General features: G+C 51.8%; 2 protein-coding genes across 7 annotated transcripts in view; one reads left to right on the forward strand and one right to left on the reverse strand.

Moving 5' to 3' along the window:
* MRTFA (myocardin related transcription factor A) overlaps positions 1-12,702 on the forward strand; it is a 69,679-nt gene extending 56,977 nt beyond the window's left edge. For 2 of the 4 annotated variants that reach the window (XM_015627984.3, XM_015627983.3), the window contains exons 6-14: positions 1,330-1,505; positions 1,982-2,137; positions 2,635-2,885; positions 3,230-3,401; positions 3,676-4,782; positions 5,941-6,051; positions 7,825-8,001; positions 8,391-8,451; positions 8,873-12,702. In XM_015627984.3, coding sequence (XP_015483470.1) covers positions 1,330-1,505; positions 1,982-2,137; positions 2,635-2,885; positions 3,230-3,401; positions 3,676-4,782; positions 5,941-6,051; positions 7,825-8,001; positions 8,391-8,451; positions 8,873-9,372 — 2,711 coding nt within the window. In that variant the 3' untranslated portion in view covers positions 9,373-12,702. The other 2 variants (XM_015627987.3, XM_015627986.3) reach the window with 2 other exon arrangements.
* Positions 12,703-13,503: 801 nt separating this feature from the next.
* The window catches only part of SGSM3 (small G protein signaling modulator 3), a 28,833-nt gene continuing 22,335 nt past the window's right edge, over positions 13,504-20,001 (reverse strand). For all 3 annotated transcript variants that reach the window (XM_015627990.2, XM_015627988.2, XM_015627989.2), the window contains 9 exons: positions 19,674-19,728; positions 19,207-19,256; positions 17,842-17,994; positions 17,674-17,744; positions 17,308-17,356; positions 17,017-17,102; positions 16,530-16,652; positions 15,098-15,158; positions 13,504-14,684 (listed from right to left, as the gene is read on the reverse strand). In XM_015627990.2, coding sequence (XP_015483476.1) covers positions 14,601-14,684; positions 15,098-15,158; positions 16,530-16,652; positions 17,017-17,102; positions 17,308-17,356; positions 17,674-17,744; positions 17,842-17,994; positions 19,207-19,256; positions 19,674-19,728 — 732 coding nt within the window. In that variant the 3' untranslated portion in view covers positions 13,504-14,600. The remainder of the gene's footprint in view (positions 14,685-15,097; positions 15,159-16,529; positions 16,653-17,016; positions 17,103-17,307; positions 17,357-17,673; positions 17,745-17,841; positions 17,995-19,206; positions 19,257-19,673; positions 19,729-20,001) is intronic.

The following is a 20,001-nucleotide window of genomic DNA, read 5'->3' on the forward strand; positions in this document are numbered from 1 at the left end:
GCATGTCTGAGAGAGTGCCTGGCTGGTCTCATTTTCCTGGCCCAGGATCACAGGCTTTCAGCCCAAGGATTTGGAAAAGCAGATCTCCCTCTGGCCCAGATAATGCTATGGGGTCATTAAATTATAGGGATGTAGACATTCCAGAATAGTATGAAAGCAGTTGTATACCCTAAAGACTTTAAAGACTGTTGAAGACTGTATTCCTTAGATTGTCTCCTTAAAATCCCTCTCTCAGTATAATGTCAACAATGTTGGCCAGGGAGAACCCACTGACTTAGATCAGGAGAGGAGGCAGAACATAAACAGGTGTGATGAAACAAAAGATGTCTGTGAACTCAAAAACTTCAGAGGATTCAACCCCTTTAAAAATAAACCAGAACAGATGTAATTCATGCCAGTGCCATTCCAAGGGCTGAAAGGAATGCTGAGGAATTGCCTTCCCACTGCCTCAGCAGTGCTCTTTCCTGTCTCCCCAGACTGAGCAGTCTGTGTGTCTGTGGTTATTCATCCTCTCAAACATGCACAGCTACTGTAAAGACAAATGGGACACAACTGTGAGCAGGATGGAATACTTTCCATAAAAAAGCAAAAGGACAGTGTTGTGAGAGAGCCTGGCTTCACTGGTGAACACAAGGTAGTTGAGGAGGGGTGAACTTGTGAACTGATGCATAAGAGATGTGGCTTCCTTCTGACTGAGAAATGCATCTCTGGATTCCTCTTGATTTTTTGGTGAGGTGCAAATTAATGTGAGAAAATGTAGTCTGAAAAAGCTTTGGTATATTACAAGTGTACACTCATGTGAATTTATCTACTGTGCATGTAGATGGACAGAAATGCTAATAGCAGCCAGGGCCACCACTTAATCCATAGCCCTTCTTGTTTGTAAGACTAGAAGACAATTTGGGATTCTGTCTTACAAGACAGAAGAATCCAAGAGAGAGTCTACCTTCCACCATACAGGATGAACACCAAAAAAGCCATGACTCAACCTTACACTCTCTAATCTTCTTCTTTGGTGCCAGATAATGAAATAAACCATACCACAGAGCTGGATTTGGACAGGTCTGAGTATCTCTTACGCTCATTGATCTTGCCTGCCTAGGGAGCAAGGGAAATGGTATACCCCAGTCCACATCATTTTATTGTACTGATAGATAGTGAGTGTAAACACTTAAACCTGATCCAGCTGGGACTCTGTTCTCTCATTTTTAGCTGGTGCTTTAAGCACAACTCTCTCCGTGCCATCATTGTCTTTGTGAAATATCTAGTGTCAAGTGAAGTCATTTCTTACTCCACTTTACAGACCACGGTTGATGTTTGTGTTTTTAGTTGGACAGGTGAACTATCCAAAGGTTGCAGACAATTCCTCCTTTGATGAGGACAGCAGTGATGCCCTCTCCCCAGAACAGCCAGCCAGCCATGAGTCCCAAGGCTCTGTCCCATCGCCGATGGACTCCCGGATTTGTGAGCCTCTCCCCAGCACCACTGGTACATCACTAGCTCAGGTGAGAATGTGGAGGCCTCCTGCAGTGCCCTGGAGTTTCACACTGATTTGTGGCAGAGGAGCCTAGAAAGTGAGACTAAGGCTTGCCTAAGAGGTATAGTCTGTGAGATTTCACAAGGAGTCTTAGCTCCATGTGGTGTCAGTGATATCTTCCTCTGGTTATTCACAAACCTTCATGGTGATGCCTTGTGGGGAAGTGGGCAGCCATTGCTTGGTGGTACAACCTGTGTGTAAATGAGCCCAGAAGGAAATGCTGGGAGATACAGGTGTTGGATTTTGATTCCCTTTTTGTCCTAAGAAGTTATGCTGCTTCTCAGGGACAACTGAAGCAGTGGGTTAAAGGAGTCTGATTAAGGATTAAAGGAGTCTGATTAAAGAAGCCTGTGCTCCATCTTTCTAAGTGGACACTTCCTGCACTCTGTTAAATTATTTCCCTCCTCCTGTGTGTATTCATTATGCCTTTTTCTGTCCCTGCAGGGTTCATCCCAGTTGCAGATTAGCACAGACTCCAGTGAAACTCCTTTCCTACCTGAGCAGCCACCTCCACCACTGCCACCTCCACCTCTTCTGCCCGCTAGTCTTACCAATGGAGTGGCTCTCACTGCTGCCAAACCCCCACCAACACTCATTAAGGTACTACTTTGGCTGATGTCTTCATTGTTGTAGTCTGAAGGAAGATAAGGTTACTTTTAAGCAGGTTTGGAGTTGGAAGTATTAGATTAACAGATGCAAAGGAAGGAAACATTTCTCACTAACTAGTGTCTTCCTCTGACACTAATTGTAACATATTTAATGGGGTTTTCTGTTCAACGTTGTATTCACCTTCTATAAAATGGATGCTGAATGCAAAATGTTTTGAAACAATCAGTGTTATCTATAATTAGAGTCAGTGAGTCTGCACTGGATGAGCAAATGATCTGGTGTGCTGGGAAGGGTGACCTGCATTATGGTGGAGCATAAGCTGGTGCCAGTGAGTTTTCTAATATCTCAGAGAGGCATGGAAAGACCCTGAGGTGAACAAACCGGAGAATTTCAAAATTAAAATCCCAGTGTGTGGTCTGGCTTACATGGGGTGTTACATTATATCAGTGTTTTCATTCTTACTTGCTTCCTCCTTTTCTTCTAAATAGCAAAGCCAGCCCAAGTCTGCTAGTGAGAAGTCTCAGCGCAGTAAAAAAGCCAAGGAGTTGAAGCCGAAAGTCAAGAAGCTTAAATATCATCAGTATATTCCCCCGGACCAAAAGCAGGACAAGGGAGCTCCTCCCATGGATTCATCCTATGCCAAAATACTGCAGCAACAGCAGCTCTTTCTCCAGCTTCAGATCCTCAACCAGCAGCAGCAGCACTACAACTATCAGACCATCCTGCCAGCCCCACCTAAGTACGAGTCCCCAGTGGCAGCTCTCTTAGCAAGCACTTACCAGCACTCTTACCAGAGATGTGTTCTGGGTGTGAGGGGTGGCCACTGGGTGTGACATACTCAGTTTTGTAGGTTCCAGAAGGCCTCAAAAAGAACCAGTGCGAGATGAGACAGACAAAAGCAGCTGAAGTGAGTTGGTTGGCACAGCAAGGGGCGTGGATACAGTTGAGAGCATTGGTGTGCTTCAGAGCCTAGGGCAGCACTAGTGATCCAGATGTTTCTGAATGTGTATGTTTGTGGACACTAAGGGCCTCTGGTGTCTTTCCACTGTGGTTTTGATGTCTGTGTTCTTTCTTTTCCTGCAGGCCTCCAGGAGAGCAGCAGAGTGGTGCCAGTGCCCCTGCTGTACGAAATCTCTCTGCCACAGTCAGCAGCACATCTTCAGTATCTTCTGGTTCCAGTGGTCTGATGAGACAGAACAGTAATGCTGCAGTGGGCAAGCCTGGCCCTCTCCCTGCCAACCTGGATGAGATGAAGGTAAATGTCCTGTGAAGCTGCACAGACCCTTTCTGCCATTGTCAGCAGGCAGTACTGGATGATGTTGCTGGCTCAGAGCAGGGCTGAAGTGGACTGACAGGAGTGAGTTAGTGACAGGAGCTGGGATTGCTACCCCACAGTCTGTACCTGAGATGCAACTTCGTTGGCCTGAAGGAAGATCAGTTTAGACCTTTGTCTCATAGCTCTGGTGACTGTTCATAGTTGTTCAGTTAAAAGTTCTCTTAACATTGCCCTCTTTTTTCCCCCATATCAGGTAGCAGAGCTGAAGCAAGAACTGAAGTTGAGGGCCTTGCCTGTCTCGGGCACAAAGACGGATCTCATTGAGCGTCTCCGAGCCTACCAAGAGCAGAACGGTGCAGCTGGCCAAACAACCCCCACTCCCAAGCCCAGCACATCAGCCGTCCTCCCTAAAGCTGCTGAAGTGGTGGTGGCCTTCCCAACTGCCAGGCTGAGCACAGGGCCAGCCCTGGTCACCACTGGCATTGCACCAGCAGAAGTAGTTGTGGCCACAGTTACTGGTGGCGGCATGATGAAGTTTGAGAGCACAGGCTCAACTCCTCCTGTTTCTCCAACTCCTTCTGAGCGCTCGCAGATGAGTACAGGGGATGAAAACTCAGGCACTGGAGATACCTTTGGAGAGATGGTGACTTCACCTCTGACCCAGCTCACTTTGCAGACGTCTCCAGTGCAGTTCCTGGTGAAGGAAGAAAGCTCCAAGTTTGCCTCCTGCAGCGTAAATGCGGCACCCAGGTCAGAGCGGTGTAATGCTGGTAACAGCAGGGATGCAGAAGTTAGGGACAAAGACCAGATGCTGCAGGAGAAGGATAAGCAGATCGAGGAGCTCACCCGCATGCTGAAACAGAAGCAGCAGCTGGTGGAAATGCTTAGGCTACAGCTGGAGCAGGAGAAGCGATCTCAGCAGTCACAGCCAGCTCCAACAGCCACGGAAGAAGGAACAGCTGTCGCCTCCAAACCAGGAGCATGTGGCATCCAGGTCAAGAGTGAAGATGGTTTCCTGAGTTGCCAGTCTGCAAAGCAATCCAGTGGCCAAACAGACCAATGCAGCCCTGCACCAACCGCTAGCCAAATGGACACTTCGAATCCAAGCCCAGTGCCAAAGAAAGCCGTGACAGTGAAGCAGGAGGTGCCAGCCACGGAAGCAGAGCCGCCGTGCCAGTCCCACAGCCCGTGGCTTTTCCTTGGCCAGCAAGGGAGCGCCCTCATCAAGGGCACCCCTCCCCCCACCCTCATCACTGACTCCACAGGGACCCACATCGTCCTCACTGTGACCAAGCAGAGCGCCGAGAGGCAGGGCCTCTCTCCCCACTGGATGGCAGGGAGCAGCTGCCCACCCTCGCAGGTAGGCAAGGGTGTGAACCCATCACTGCTGTGGGCAGTGGGGTTCCTCTCTCCTAGTCCCACTCCAGTTACCATAGCATAAATTAACCGGGTGGAAATTGGCTGCAGTAAATCCTGAAAGGGCTGAGTTGCTCACTACAGTGGTTGGTAGATCGTGGCTTTGTAAAACAGAGCGGAGTAAGCAGATCTTCGGCAAAAAGACTGGAATTTGACTATGATGAGCTGTGTACAGCAATGCACCATTGGTTCTGTGCATCACAGGCTGCTCAGCGTTCTTCCAAACACAGGGTTCTGCCTTTTGTCAGGCAGGACCTCGGGCTTGGAGGACAAGGGTTTGCTGCCACAGTTCACTAGTTTTTAAAAGAACAGCTATGCCCCTGGTCGTAAAATGAGCAGTGTATTTCACCTGTTGTCCTTAACTGTAGAGATCGTAGTTGGAGTGATAGATGGGTCATCTTATCTACCAAGAGCTGAAATCAGACCCTGGGAGCAGACTGTTTGCTTTTTGGCTGCTCTTTGTTTTAATGCGTGTCAGTATTTCAGTGTTAACAGAGTCTTTCATCAGAGATGATTTACTATTCCCCTGCTGGCATGAGCTCAGCACTTAACAGAAGTGTTCCGAGTGTTCCTTCCAGGAAGGGATAAATATGCCCAGGTTTGATGGCATAAGTCAATCCCCAGCACCTTCCATGACATCAAAGATCATTTTCATTCTGGTGATACATTTCTTGCACTTTCTGCAGAGCAAGTGGCAGTGTCTGCCATCAGTGACAGCCACTGAGCAGGCTACATTTGCTGCAAAGCAGGTGAGATATTGGCAGCTGTCTAAACATCAGCATCCAGTGTCAACCTTGAAACCCCAGAGTATCTCACCTGAACTCCACTGCTGCTCCACAAGGGCACAGCTCCTGTGTCAGGTCTGACAGTCCCTGAGGCATTTCATGGGTAGCCCAGGGATTTAGGATGGTACTACCTCCTCTCTTAGGACTCTTAATCTCATCCAATCTGATTTCTCTGCTCAGGGAAAGAGAAGGATTGAATTTCATAAAGAATAAAGAGTGGGGAAAAAAACAAACTTTAAAATCCTGTTAGAAACCTAAGCCCCGTGTCCATGTCATTTCTGGGGAGTAACCTGTTATGGATACCCTTTTCTTTCCAGAGCATACAATCATCACCCGCTAAAACTTCCAGCCAACTGCCGTGTCAGGTACCTGCAAACACCCCTCAGCAGCCCACGCAGCAGCAGCCCAGAGGACCAAACCAATCTAAGGTAGCTCACTGCCTGCTCACTTTTCTCCCTTGGTTTTGTTTGCCTGCTGCCAGGTTTGTACCCACAGGCAGTGAGTACAAACATACCACATACCAGTGGGTGTTGTCTGTGGATTAAAAACAGTGAGGGGCTGGAATGGGCAGCCTTGATTCACAGGAGTGTCCCAGATTCTTGAAGGAGTGCTGCTGAACAGAAAAGGTGGCTGCTGCATGGAGAAAAGGTGGTGGGACTGCTGCTGAAGGGACATGTGAGCTCAGAGGGGTAAAAGGGCAGTGACCTTTTAGTCTCTGGTACTGCTGAGCGTGCTGTCATTTCCACTCCCCTGCCCCGAGCATGCCAGTTAATCACCACTTTGTGAAGTGCTGTACTGCTTCAGGAAAGAGAGCACCTCTGCCTTTAACCCTCTCCAGGTGCTGGCTGTAAAGAGGCTCTGCTGTACATCTCCTCCCTTTTCTAGCCTGCTTAGCTGTCTCTCTAACCTGTAATTTAGGTAAGATACAGAAAGATTATGAAGAGTTTTTAGAGCTTGGAGGATCATTTCTGAGTCAGTTCCTGGAAAGGGTATGAAGATAGAAGTACTTTCTAGTATATTTGGAATGAGATACCTACTTTGCAAAGGGTCAGTGCCTTGGTTTGCTTTGAGACCTCGGAGAAAGTGCAGAAGGTAAATAAAGGCACCTTTTTCCTCTGAGTTCCTTAGCCTTTGTGCTGCAGAGGCCTCTGCACTGACTCTTCTAATCCTTTTGCCTCCCTTGGGGTCAGAAGCCAGGTCTGCAGCTAGCAGGGAAGCTGGCCTACACGATGCTGTCTTTCTTAGCACTTCCAAACCTGCAGCCTTTTCCATAAGCAGTCCCTGAAAATTAGTGCTTCTGGCAAAACCAGCCCACCCAGTGTGTCAAAAAAGGTACGCTCCCAGCACATCCCAGTGGCCTGTGGCATGGTTCCCAGCCCTTCTCAGCAGAGCTGGTCTGGGGTTGCTCCTCTGCCTGTGGGTCACAGGACAGATGAGCAGTTTTCCAGGGAAAACAGGATGGACAAGGGCATCAATACGTACACATGTTGGAAGTGGCATTCAGCTGCTGCCCAGGGTCCGCTGCTCCAGGGGAGCAAGTTTCCATGTGGGTCATGCACAGCTGCTGTAGAGGGGAAGGCCTGACCCTCGTTTCTGCCGTTCTTATGGGCAGTTATGTGCTGATTCATCTGGTAAAGCTGAGTCATGAGCACCACTTCCTGCAACACTTGGGGTTTCCTTTGGAGCTCTGGTGCTGCTGAGTGCTCTGGTGCTCTCTGCCCACCATCAGGCTGTGAAACTTGCTGCTAAGTGAAGCTGGCTTGTGACCCCAAAGCAGGCACTGCAGAGGGAGGCAGGTAGAAGACAGGCCCTGGATATATTGCAGGGTAGGCTGAACACACAGGAGAAGTGCCCTTTCTCTCCAAAATGCTGCAGGAATCCCCCACTTGGACAGATGAGGCTCTCCCTGTCCAGATGAAGTGAGGAGGTGGTTTGTGGTGTGGCTGATTTAGCATTAGAAAAATCAGCTAAAGATTTCCAGCTGTAAGTTGAAGGGGAAATTTATCTTCTTCCCCTGCAGCCAGGGCATAGTGCACAGAGCCCAGGGAAGGAGGCAGGCTGCTGCGGGCAGAGCAGTGGAGACCACTGTGCAGTGCTCACAGGGAGAGGTGGTGGTCTCTCAAAGCAGTTGTGAGACAGGAGTCTATGTAGACTTTTCCCTGATTTGCATTCATTCCTTCTTCTGCCTTCATTCTAAACAGTCCTCATCGCAGCCTAGCTCTCCTGCTGCCCCTTCCCCCTCCCAGATGGACCTGGAGCAGCAACAGCACACGCCGCTTTTTGGAACTCCTCCACCTCCTCTTCCGGTTCCCTCGGTCCCAATGAAAGAGTCACCACCAGGCTATGAAGAGGCCGTGAAGCAACAGCCAAAGGCCCAGGTGAGAGCACTTATTCTCCCTGGTTTCCTTGGAGAGCAGATGAAAGGTTGTCATTGTAAATCTACCTAGTTTCTTGCTGTGGGCCAGTGATAGGGAATGGAGGTACAACTGCACCTTCCTTGTTGAATTTCCTCTGGAAGATTTGGGGTGGACCCTAAATCACAGATAAAAAATCCCAAGCCACTCATTGCTGCTGCTGACCGTACTTTCCCAGCCAGTAACAGTCTGGGGAACAAAGGATTCTGGTGCCATGTCATGGTGTGCTCATTCTCGCTAGAAAACAGCCCCATCCCTGGAGCAAGGGAGGACAGCCAGCAGCCAAGGATGTTGCTTGAAGGTGTAAGTTCCTCTGGTGAATAGAAAGCTAATCTTGCACTTGCTCTCCCCAGGAGAATGGCTCTTCCAGCCAGCAGATGGACGATCTGTTTGATATCCTCATCGAAAGTGGAGGTAAGGAGAGAAAGCCAGCATTTCCCATATGGGTCTGAGTCGGGGGATTGTAGAGCACCGAGGGACAAGTCTGTCATGGCCCTGCTCTTTTCTCCAGTGACCCTTCCAATGCCTTTAGCACTGGCAGTAGTCATTAAGGCACTGAGGGAGATGTAAGTCAGGCCTTAATATGACTGTGCTTCTTGATGGCTCTGCTGCTTTAGATTCAGACATACTGCTTCTGAGATACTGGACAGAGATGGAATTTCATGGAGGTGGGCTGAAAACTCCCCCTAGTGAGGCAAGCAGAGACACAGGATGTTTCCTCATCCCAGCTGGTGGTCAGTGATGGCTTAGTCAAGGGGGTGTCTGTGGCCCTGGTAAGTGGGAGGGATCCTTCAGCCAGACTTTTCCTTACCTGCTCTGTTTGTTCCCTGTGCAGAGATTTCTGCTGACTTCAAGGATCAGTCGTCCCCAGCTGGCAAAGAACCGCCTGTGGCCCCGGCGTGTTCCCCACCGCCCAGCAGCCACCACTCCTCCGAGCTGGCGGTGCTGGTGTCCCTGGGGCAGCCGGTGCCTGTGGGCCGGCTGGAGGACTTCCTGGAGAGCAGCACCGGCCTCCCGCTGCTGACAGCAGGCCACGATGGGCCGGAGCCCCTGTCCCTCATTGATGACCTCCACAGTGAGATGCTGAGCAGCTCGGCCATCCTGGACCACCCGCCTTCACCTATGGACACCTCGGAATTGCACTTTGCTCACGAGCCATCTGGGGGCATAGCCCTGGATCTGGCTGAGGCTAACTTGGACAGCATGGACTGGTTGGAGCTGCCAGGGGGTTCTGTTATGAGCCTGGCTCCCCTGAACACCACGGCTCCCAGCCTCTTTTCCACAGACTTTCTTGATGGACATGATCTGCAGCTGCACTGGGATTCTTGCTTGTAATTCTGTGAGCAGAGACTGAAGGGAATGGGAGTGGGAGGGCACAGGCATGCAGAGGGAAGAGGCCCAGTCAACCAAAAAAAAGGAAAAAGAAAAGAGCTCCTAGTATTTGTACTCCTCCCCTAACAGTGTCCTTCCTGCGTGGAGCTGGCAGTGGGCCAGGCCAGGGCAGGGAGAACGGCTGCTGGCGGGGGGAACAAGAGGCAGGAGGAGCTATGGGGCTAGCAGCCTCCTGCCCACTCCTCACAGCCTGGCCCAGCTGGGGTGAGAGCAGAGCCAGCAGCCCCTGTTCCTCCAGGCAGGAGCAGTGGCAGCACATTGTTCCCTCACGTGGGACAGAGCGTGACTGGGCCTGAGCTGTTTCCAGAAGCAGCACTCTGCGCCTTCCTGGGATTGGCAGATAAAGGGGGTTGTGCTGCCCCAGCACGGTTGTGGAAGGGGATTCTACCTCTGGAGCAGGACACAAAGGCAGGAGGGCTGCCTGGGGCCCAGAGCAGCTGCCCTCTGTCTGTCAAGGGAGGGTCTGATCTGCCACAGGGCTGGGAGAGCTGGGCAGAACAGGCACCTTCTCTAAATGTAGCCAAAGGGAACTAGGGCTCCCCACCAACCTGGTAATGTCTAAGCTGGTTTCCCAAATATTGCTGAGCTTGGCAGAGGCCTGCTGGCCTGCCTGCTCACTTCACTCACTTTGGGCTGCAGAACAGTTTTTAAGGTGCTAGAATCAGGTCCTTCTATGTTAAAACTGCTGTCAGGCACAGCCCATTGCCCCCAGCTCCCACAGCACTTGTGACATCCCCAGGTGAGCAGGGCAGTCAGCCTGGGCAGGGACACTGCGTGTCCTGGGAAGGGGGTGAGGGGCACAGCTGGCAATCAGTGACATATCATGGGGGCCATGTGCAATCTGCCTCCTGCCTCTGCTGTGTTGGTGCTGCACTGTAGCACAGGGCCCCAGTGGAAAGCAGCAGTGGGGATGGATGTTGGACCCCGTAGGCGAGGAAGGGGAAGTGGGACTTGAAGAGTGGTGTTGTGTGGTGCAGCACAGGTCGTGGCTCAGTGACTGTGAGGGCCCCTTTCTGGAGAGGAGCTTGAAAGCAAGTATTGGGCAGCTGACCTCTGCTCTTCCCTCTCTGCAGTCCCACAGGGTAAAAGGCAAAAGTAAATGGATGCTTACTTTGAGCTGGTGCCCTGTGTCCTTGTAGGGCCCCAGGCTGGTGCCTTGGGGGAACTGCAGACTGAGTGGGTGGACAAGCCCCCAGGACCTCAGAGCCATGAACTTGCTGTTCCTTGGGCCGGGCTCAGTGGTGGAACACCAGGCCTGTGGCTCACTCTTGTGCTGTTACTCCTGTTAATTTAGAATTCCCGTGTCAGTAGTAACTCACAGCCATACTGAGCAGGTAGGACATGGCTTACGTGGATGTGGCCATCTCGCCACAAGGCTGTCCCTGGCCCTGAGCTGGGTCCAGGCTGCTCGTGCTGAGTGAGGTGGGGGAAGCTGTGGCTTCTGAAGTCACGCAGTCTGAGGTACTGACCTGCTTAGGGAATGAAAGGATCAACTGCCATCCATCTCAGTATCTCCTTGAGGATGCTGTCCCCACCTTTCCCCCACACCAGCCCACAGAGCTTCCTGCTAGGGAGTGGTAGCTGTGAGCCACGTGCTGCTTCCCTGCAACTTTGGTACCTGGTTCTCTTCCCAGGGAGAGGCTCTGCCACAGGGGTGCTGGTACCTCTGCTCCGTGGTGAGGCAGGCAAACAGCAACCCTGCACAATGTGCTCTCCTTCAGCCACTGAACTGGGTGAGGTCATGCCTGTTTGGAGCTGGGAGATACTCCTGCTTTCCTGAGCCCTTTGCTTGTTAACTGCATGGGGAGCCACTTTTTTAATCATTGCAGGGGGAGCCTGCTGGCAGCTTCCTTTCTGTCCCTTCCTCTCTCCTCTGGCCCTGAGCTGTAAGCAAGTTGAGGCCTCTTAACCTGTGTCCCTCAGTGTCCAGGTTGGGAAGGACAACCCCCCCACTTCCCCACAGGCTTTCTATTCCTCAAGCTACAGTGTCACATCCTGAAAATCAATAAAAGAGACTGGTGGGCACCCCCTTTATCCTCCTGAGCTCTCCCTGAATTCTCTCCTGATGCAGCCCAGGTGCTCACTGGGCACTGTTACTTAGCAATCAACTCACAGAGCTTTTACCAGCTCTGCCAGGGCAGCTGCCCAGCTGTGGGGGCAGGAGGCAAGAAACTCCTTAGAAGTTTCTAAGGAGGAAACTGTGGGAGGAGTAGGAGGATCTCCAAAATAATAAGGGGAAAATCTGAGGCTGCCTGTTTGTCAGACTCAAGCAAAATCAGGTTCTTTCAGCCCATAGTTGCAGTAGCCCCCACAAAAATCAGCTGTGTGATTTCTTTTGTACAAGTAATTACAAATCTGCAGCCATTAAATAAAGAAGGAAATTATCAATAAAGTGCAGTGAGCTCCTAGAGGAAGGTGGGAGAACTCCAGCTGCAGTCCTGGCCTGACCCAGCCCTGGTTCTTTGCCCTGGGCCAGGCACTCCAGTCATTGGCAGAGAGATGCCAATGCCTGATACCAGTGTAGCCCTTCCCAGAGGTTGCTGGTGAAAGGCTGAGCTCACAGCTGCTCCCTTTTGCCTTCACCTGCCCACCGTCAGGTGTGAAACTGTAGGAATTTAGTGACCCTGACTTTGCCCAACATACTTGCATTGGCTGAAGAGCTTCAAGGAGCCCTGAGGATACAGAACCAAGAGCCTCATGTCCCGAGGAGCTGGGCTGACCTGTGGGAGCCCCCCTGCACAAGGGGTTTCTGCCAGGAGAGTGAGTGATAACCCTGTGCCTGTGGGGAGAGGGGAAGGTGGTGCCTCAGCCCCAGAAATGTTAGAAAGTCTTTTCCCCAAGCAGTGCCCAGAGCAGGCTTGACCAGTTCTCTGCTTTCTTACTATTATTTCTTTGAATAATAGTTCAATAGGTCTTTGTTGGAAGAGGTATTCCCCTGGACATCCATTTTTGCACCCATTGGGAAAAACTAAGTCTGATGTTCTGCCTCTACCTTGAATGTAATCCTGAATCTTTCTGCTGTAACCACTACTTGTTTGTAATGTGTATTTGACTAGCACGCACTCTCCCTTCCACTATGCAGCCAATGGCGAGGGGTGATCAGCACCATCACTCAGATGGTGTTGGGGCATCAGATCCAGAGCGAGTATTCAACTGGAAAAGGATAAAAGTGACAAGTTAATGGGGGAGAGAACGGATCTTTAAATTGAATTATTTTTTCAGTTACAAATATTTGAAGAAAAAAAATCCATTTTATTAAAAAAATTCCAAACAGTCACGTTCTCAAAAACTTCTCTGCTATGCTGGTGGGAGGGCTTGGGGCCATTCTGCCTTTTCAGGCTAAGGGTGGGTGATCCCTCTCTGTATCTTTCTCAAACCTGAAAAAAGCAGCTTAAGTGGTGGTGGCTCATCCTTCTCAGCTGCAGGGAGTTTTCCCTCAGTGTATGGGAATTACCTACCCTGCAACCAGAAGCAGGTTTTACCAGGGTTAACTATTAGTGGACCGTAGGTGGTGGTGAGGTGACACTGCCTCTTCCACAGCCACATTCAAAAGGAATTGCCTTCACTGAAAACACTCACTTTCAAATCAGAAGATAAGCAACTTCCACCCTCCCATAAGCTTGGACTTCTACACACATTTCTCCCAAGGGCCTGTGCCCTGTCCCCGTCCCACTTTGCAGTTCAGCCTACACCTGCTTTTTCCAGAGACACCTGTACAGACAACACTGCTGTCCCCACCACCCAGCCCTGCTTTCTGCTAGCCCCTCTACCTTTCCTACAGGTCCTCCCCCTGCAGTGTCCCTACAACCTTTTCAACGTTTCCAGTATTTCTGGCTTTTCTGGGGCTCTGCTGTTGACCTCCTCCTAGGGCTGGTGGTGCAGAGGCGAGGCAGGGCTACCACTGCTGGCAGCAGAACTGGCTCTGCCCCGGCTGCTGCCTGACCTTGCAGGCTGCTATGATGCAATGAGCTCCCTCCGTGCCAGCACAGAAATGGGATTGCCATTGTCAAATGGCAGAAAGGAAAAATTAAACCGAGTCCTGGCCCTGTCAAAAAATAAGACAAAGCCCAGCACTCTCCCAAGATGCAGCTTTTATTTACAAACCCACCAAATAAAGGAAAGTAAGAATCTAGTGTCATCCCATCAGTAGTTTGTGCTCACAGACAAGCGCTTTCAGTAGAAAGTCACAGACTCCATATCCAGAGCCACCACCACAAAGCAGCAATTCTCCACTCCTGACCCGTGTCCCTGTTGTCACCGCAGGGCAAGGACGAGTTAATCTCCCTGAGCCAGCTCCAACCTAAACCCTGTCCTGAGCTACAACGGTGCCAAAATATACATGTTCCTGGAGTAAATTTACAGCTTTTTGGTTAACAGTAAAAATCATCTAGAGACTAAAGTAACAGCATGAAACACTCTTGTTTAGGGGAGATGTGCTCCCAGAGGAGACAAGGACCATCCCCTAAGGCTGTTACAGTGGTAACAGGCTGGTAAATTTGGGCAACTCTTGTGAACATCCCACACCAGGGAGGTGGGATGAAAGTGATGCCAGTTCCCCCTTCTCAGCTCCATATCAAAGGAACTTGTCCATGTGTCCCCCAGCAGAGGGGAGCCTTTGGCTGGCACCTGGGATGTGCTCTCCCTGCTCCTGAACAGCAGTGAGTCTCTCACCAGCCCAATTCCACGTGCAGCTGCAGTGCCAACTGTCAATGGCACCAGCTCTCATGGATCAAAGCCACCCCACAAGGGCTGTCTCTTCCCCACAGCTCCAGCCATAGCCAAGGTCACACCCCCATGTGTCTGCTGGCCCATGGGGCAGTGCAAAATGGCTCCAGCCAGGCTGCCCCCCTGGGCACTGCTGTGGAGGCAGGGCTGAGGAAAGCAGATGATAGGGGTGGCAGATATGGAAAGCTGGGAGAGGGCACTTGCTTTTTATAGCCAGAACACTCTCGTCCCTTTGCAGCATCACCCTCAGCCATCAGCCCCCTCGGGTCTGTAGCTCAGCCTCTCAGCACTGCTCCATCTGTCCCAGGTGGTCTGGCAGCCCCCAGGGGGATTTTGTCACAGATACAAGTGGGTGGGGTGGGGAAGGGCAGGGGGTGAGATATGAGGGGGTGGAGGAGAGGAGTGTGCGCCATCGAGAAGGTCCCCAGGATGGGGCAGGGTGGGGGTCACCCATCTATATCCCAGCTGAAGAGATGGTGCTTCACGAGCATGTCCTGCACCCCTTCCTTCAGTGGCTTCTTCTCCTTCTCCTGCAGGATGACACAGAGATCCGGGTCAGTGCACCACACCCAGAAAAGGGGAGGTTGTGTCTGCGGGCAGAGCCCAAGCATGCCGAGGCCTCTGGTACCCAGACAGAGCAGCTTCCTGCACTTCCCACCTGTGCACAGCTGGCACAGGGAGAGGGAACCCTTTGGTTTGGAGAGCACTGGGGAAAGGGAGCCTGTCACTTCCCTCTGCCCCAGCTGGGCAGGGCAGGCAGCCCCCTCTGCCAGCACTGCCACACAGCTCCTGCTGCACAGCCTGCCCTGGCAGGGAAAGCAGCCCCATCCACAGCCTCTGCAGCTGGCACCAGAGGATGCAGAGGATGGGCTGAAGCACAAAGCCGGGAGAGGGAGGCAGTAAGTGAAACCCCCAGCTGAGTGAAAGAATAAGAGATACTCACCTCCCTCTTTATTGGCAGCTCCCAGTCCTGGGAGAGGCTGAAAGCAAATTTGCCGAGGACTCTGCAACAAAACCAGAAGAGAGCAACGTTAAAACAGCCCCCCCAGACAATACTCCCAGCCTTTGCCTACAACTGCTGCCCCAGGCAAACACCGTCACCCCAGCCTGTCCTGGCATGCCACTAAACTTACAAGGATGAAATTCCTTGTTTGATGGTGTTGAAAAGACAGCAGCAGTCACTCATTCCCTGTTTCCCTCTCCTCACTGGGCTTCACATCCTCCCAGGCCCAGGCTGGAAGAAGGAGCTCGAAGATGTGACTCAAGTGCAGCCCCTACAGAGCTTGGTGCAGCAGCACAGGGACTGCAGGACATGCTGGCTGAGGGCTGCATGCAGCTGGCAAAGGCTGATTGCAGATTCCTCTCCAGAAAGCAGACCCCTACCTGTAGCACCTCAGAGTTCTGCAGCTCCCTCCCTCTCCCTGGAGCAGGAGAAGTGTCCTGCAGCAGGACTGCAGAGCAGAAGTGCTCTAAGGGGTTGGCATGGGCAGCTCCCTTGCTGGCTGGGAGAAGCAGGATGTAAGACATGAACCAGTCCCACTGTCCTTTGACTATGCCCAACTGGCACAGCCCCCAAGCTGTGAGAAAGCAGCTGTGGGACACGGCAGCCCAGAGGTGGCAGAAGCCCCCTCCCATTCAACAGCAAGCTGAGAACACCACACCTTGAAGTGTGCACACACAGGCCTGCTCTAGCTACAGATGCTCCCACTGGAGCCCAAGGCAACTGGGTGGTGCACACAAGAGCCAGCTTCCACTGAATGGCAGCAGCAACCAGGCTGGAGCAGTTGTGATGGCAAGAAGTCCAGCTCCCTGGGACTTCACCTGGCTTTGCAGAGTGCAGGAGGGCCAGGTGGATGGAGGCCCAGAGCCACAGGGATGTGTGTCCTGGGACTGCCTTGTGTGAGCTCAGGCCCTAAAGCTGCTTTAAGCCCCTGACACCACTCCCTCACCTAACCAGGGAGTCAGTGGGTGACTGTCCAGCTGTCTCCCTAGTACATTCCCTGCTCCCTGCTTGGACTTGGAGTGGCTGGCAAAGGATGTGGAGAGCAGTGGGGTTGAAAAGGCAGACTCTCCATCAGAGTATGTGTACAGCAGGAGGTTGCTGGCAAGCAAAGGCCTGCTTGTCACAACAGGTCCCCAGGAGCCAAGCTCTGCTCTTGGATCAAGCAGGCACAGTGCCTCACAATAAACTGTCCAGAGATTTGTTGCTGCCTCAGCACACAGCAGGAAATCTTTGTGGCTGGGATGTCTGGGCAGCTCTCGCTGCAACTCACTGGAGAGTGCCCAAACCCAGCCATAGAGAGGGCCACCTCCTGCAGAGGAGGAGGAAATCTATTCCAGATACTGGCATGGGAATGTGCCATGAGGACACTCACCTCAGCTCACATTTGATCTGCACCCAGCCAGGACTGCGTAGGAATGACCAGGGATGGAACCACTTCTCCACGGTCTGCAGGCTTGAGCATAGCACCTCCAGCCACAAATGCAGCACCTGCTCACTGCAACAATGAGGTAGAGACCTGTTATTCAGCTGCAGCCAGGGAAAGAAACCCCATCCCTCTGGAACAGTCTATTTACAGCCCAAGTCTTGACCCCCACCCACAACCCTGTTCCCAGTGGGAACAGGATAACCCAGTAAACTTGTGTGAGCCACTCCACACAATAGGAGCTCCTTCCTCCAGCTAGGAATCAGGCCAGCACAATGCACAAGGAACAAATCTCCTCCAGTGGCTGCAGTTGAGAGGAGGGGGAAAATGATGCTGTGGCCTAAGATTGAAACTACTGCTGCCCATAAACCCACTCTGTCCCTTCCCAAGTTCTTTGCACCTGAAATGCTGAGGGTACCAGGGCCAGATGACTCACTTGAGTCCTACACAGATGAGAGAACGAAGCTTCACATCCATCTGTGCATGTGCAGCATCGTGTGTCATGTTCACAGCCTGAACTGCCTGTAAGGGAGGGAAGCTATAGTTACTGCTGGGCAGCCACTTCAGCAACACGGCCAAATGCTGCCCTCCCAGGAGCTCCTGCCCTCACCAGTGCCCCCTGCTAGCACCAGAGGGGCTAAGGTAAGGTCTGGGAGACTCTTGAGCATCTCCCTCCAACAGTCTAAAGTAGGAGCTGGGCTCTGGCTGGGCTTGGGGCAGCACTCACCCGGTAAAGCAGCTCCTCTGGAGTGAGGACTTTGCCATCTTCATCAAGCCTGTAAAGATCACAGCAGAAACCCAGCTAGCTCCAGTCACCCTGGGCACATGCAGGCCTTTCCTGCTTCATACCCCAATAGCTCTCGTGCTGCTGCTGAGCCCAGAGGTGCTGCTGCAGCCATGAGAGAGCCAGATACAGACCCAGAAGCAAACACAGGAGCCCAGGGGATGGGATAAGAGCCACTGCCAGCCCCAGGTCAGCACAGGCACAGCAGCCTGCTGACACCACAACCACAGGAGGCTGGGGCAGACCATGAGCCCTGCCAAGGTGCAGAGCAGCATCAGCTTGATGAGCACGGCGGAGCAGGGTACAGACCTGTAAGTCTTGCAGAGCACGAGGCGAGAATACACGGAGTCAAAGTCCCGTTCCACTTCCCGGCTTGCAGCCTGGAGGAGCAGAGGGACACTCAGCACACCTGCCCTACAACCCATCACCTCAGCCCTCTGGCAACACCGCCCCATGAAAGGAACTGGGACATCTCACCTCTTCAATGAACAGCCAAGGGTGGCAGGCCCCCCCCAGCAGAGATGGCTTCTTCAATCCATGTTCAAATATGGACTTCAAGGCTGGACAGAGTGTCCCTCGCACCAAGTCTGTCACCCCCTCTGTGACAGAGTCATCTCCAGCGATGGAGTACTGAGGAACAGAAAGAGCCAGCTCTCAGGGGGCAGAGCATGGAGGTGGTCCACTCACCTACACCTCTGCACAGACCAATTCCACTCCCAGGTGCCTGCCAGAACCCCTTCCCCCCTCCTCTACCTGTCATGGTCTTGCCTAAGGCCCCATGTTCTGTGCTACTGTGGGGGATCTCTTGGAACCTTTGTGTTTAGGTGATGCCCAGGAGACCTCACAAGTGATCATCATCCTGGCAGCATTCAGCACATAGGAATGTGCTGGTGTGATGCTGACAGCTAAGGTATGGAGACGAACTTGCACTGAGGGTCTCTGGGACTCTGTAAGCTGCTAAAAGTCAAGGCAAACAACCAGATAGGAATTTCCAGGTCAGGGAGTACAGCACTTTGAGGTGTCATGCTGACACTGTTAACACTCCCATGAGTGGGATCCTCTCTGTTTCCACAGTTAGGAGAAGAAACGCTCAGCAGTGCAGGGTATTTCTATGTACAGAGAGGTGATCAACATCTAAGGAGCCAGCCCTGAGAGAGGGGGAAGGATGCAATATGTCAATAGCAACATCTCTCTGGGGGCTTCTCTCGGGGGTCTTGAGTCAGCCTTTGAGCTCTTCCTCAGTCCCCAAATACTGAGAAGAGAGAGAACCAGGCCTTCTCCACTTCCCCTGAAAACTGCTTATGTCAACAGCTGCTAATGTTTGTCTCATGCACACTACCCCAATCTTGAGGACATACTGAAGTATCTGCTATAGATAAGTGCCATCCCATCACTGCCAGTTGTAAGAGGAACTAAGACAGATTGTCCCCTTGGGTGTAGCTGCTTGGGGAGAATTTACTGTCATGGTCACAAAGCATGAGCAGAATCAATGGGTACAGCCTCAAAGGAGTAAAAGCACACAGGCAGCTGGGAGCAGACAGAAACACTGCCTTGCTTCTCTCCCTGCTGCTCTCTCAGCTTTCATCTCTAGGGTCCCTGCAACCCCAGGCATCCCACACAGGTGTCCTCTGGGGCCCTCATTCTCCACTTGGTCAGCATGAGGAAGTTAAGCAAACAGGCTTAGGAAGATAAGCTGACTGATCACATCACAAAGCACTCAATGGCCAGAGAAAGCAAACAGAATGAAGGAGGGAAATCTACGGCTCTTTTCAACTTGTTCTTCTTCAGTTATAACTTTTTTTTAGTGTGAAGTTTTTTTGTAGTTGTGGGGTTTTTAAGTACCTCTTTACTCCGCTCATCCAAGACCTCCACAAATTTTGCAGGAAACCAACCTACAAAGAGTGAACAAAGAGATGAGCCTAACAAAGATACTGAGAAATCCTTACACAAAGGATTATGTGGATTAAAGGATTCTCAGCTCCAGTGGGAGCTGAGAATAAATGAGAGTTCATAGGGCCCACCCCCAATGAAGGAAGCAAGCAAACTCAAGATCACAATACCTAAGGCAGCTGCACAAGAAAGCCAATTGCAGGACATTGCCTACACGCAGCAGTGGTGACATGCACCCAACCACCCCGTACCAGGAGGATGGAGCCTAAACTTGCTGTTTGCAAGTAACTGCTGCATGACTGCTTTCATACGCTTCCTTCGTCCCTGGCAAAGCCTTAGCTGCCAGAGCAGTTGCTGTAGATGAATGGATGCTCTGCATCTGGCCCCACTTTCCCCAGTGCAACCCATCCTGCTCTCACCTCTCAGTCCATTCAGCTCTCCCACCCAACAGTGCTCATCCTTCTGGGAAATAATCTGAAAAAGAGGAAGTGGAAAATGCCAGTTGAAGAGGTTACAGTGGCAGGAGGGGTACAGCTGCCTGGCTGTGTGTCCACAACGAGGAACTGCTTTCTTCTCAACTGCTTTGCCAATGTTCTCACATAGCCCAGGGCCTTCAAGGACACAAAACTACTGCGAACATCCTCTTCTCCCCAATTTCAGATGGGATGCTCACAGTTAAATGCAAATGGATGCTTTTACAGCCTTACCACAATTCGTTATGCAGCATTAAACTGGGACTTGAGTTGG

Source organism: Parus major, chromosome 1A, assembly GCF_001522545.3.
Source record: "Parus major isolate Abel chromosome 1A, Parus_major1.1, whole genome shotgun sequence".
NCBI lineage: Eukaryota > Metazoa > Chordata > Aves > Passeriformes > Paridae > Parus > Parus major.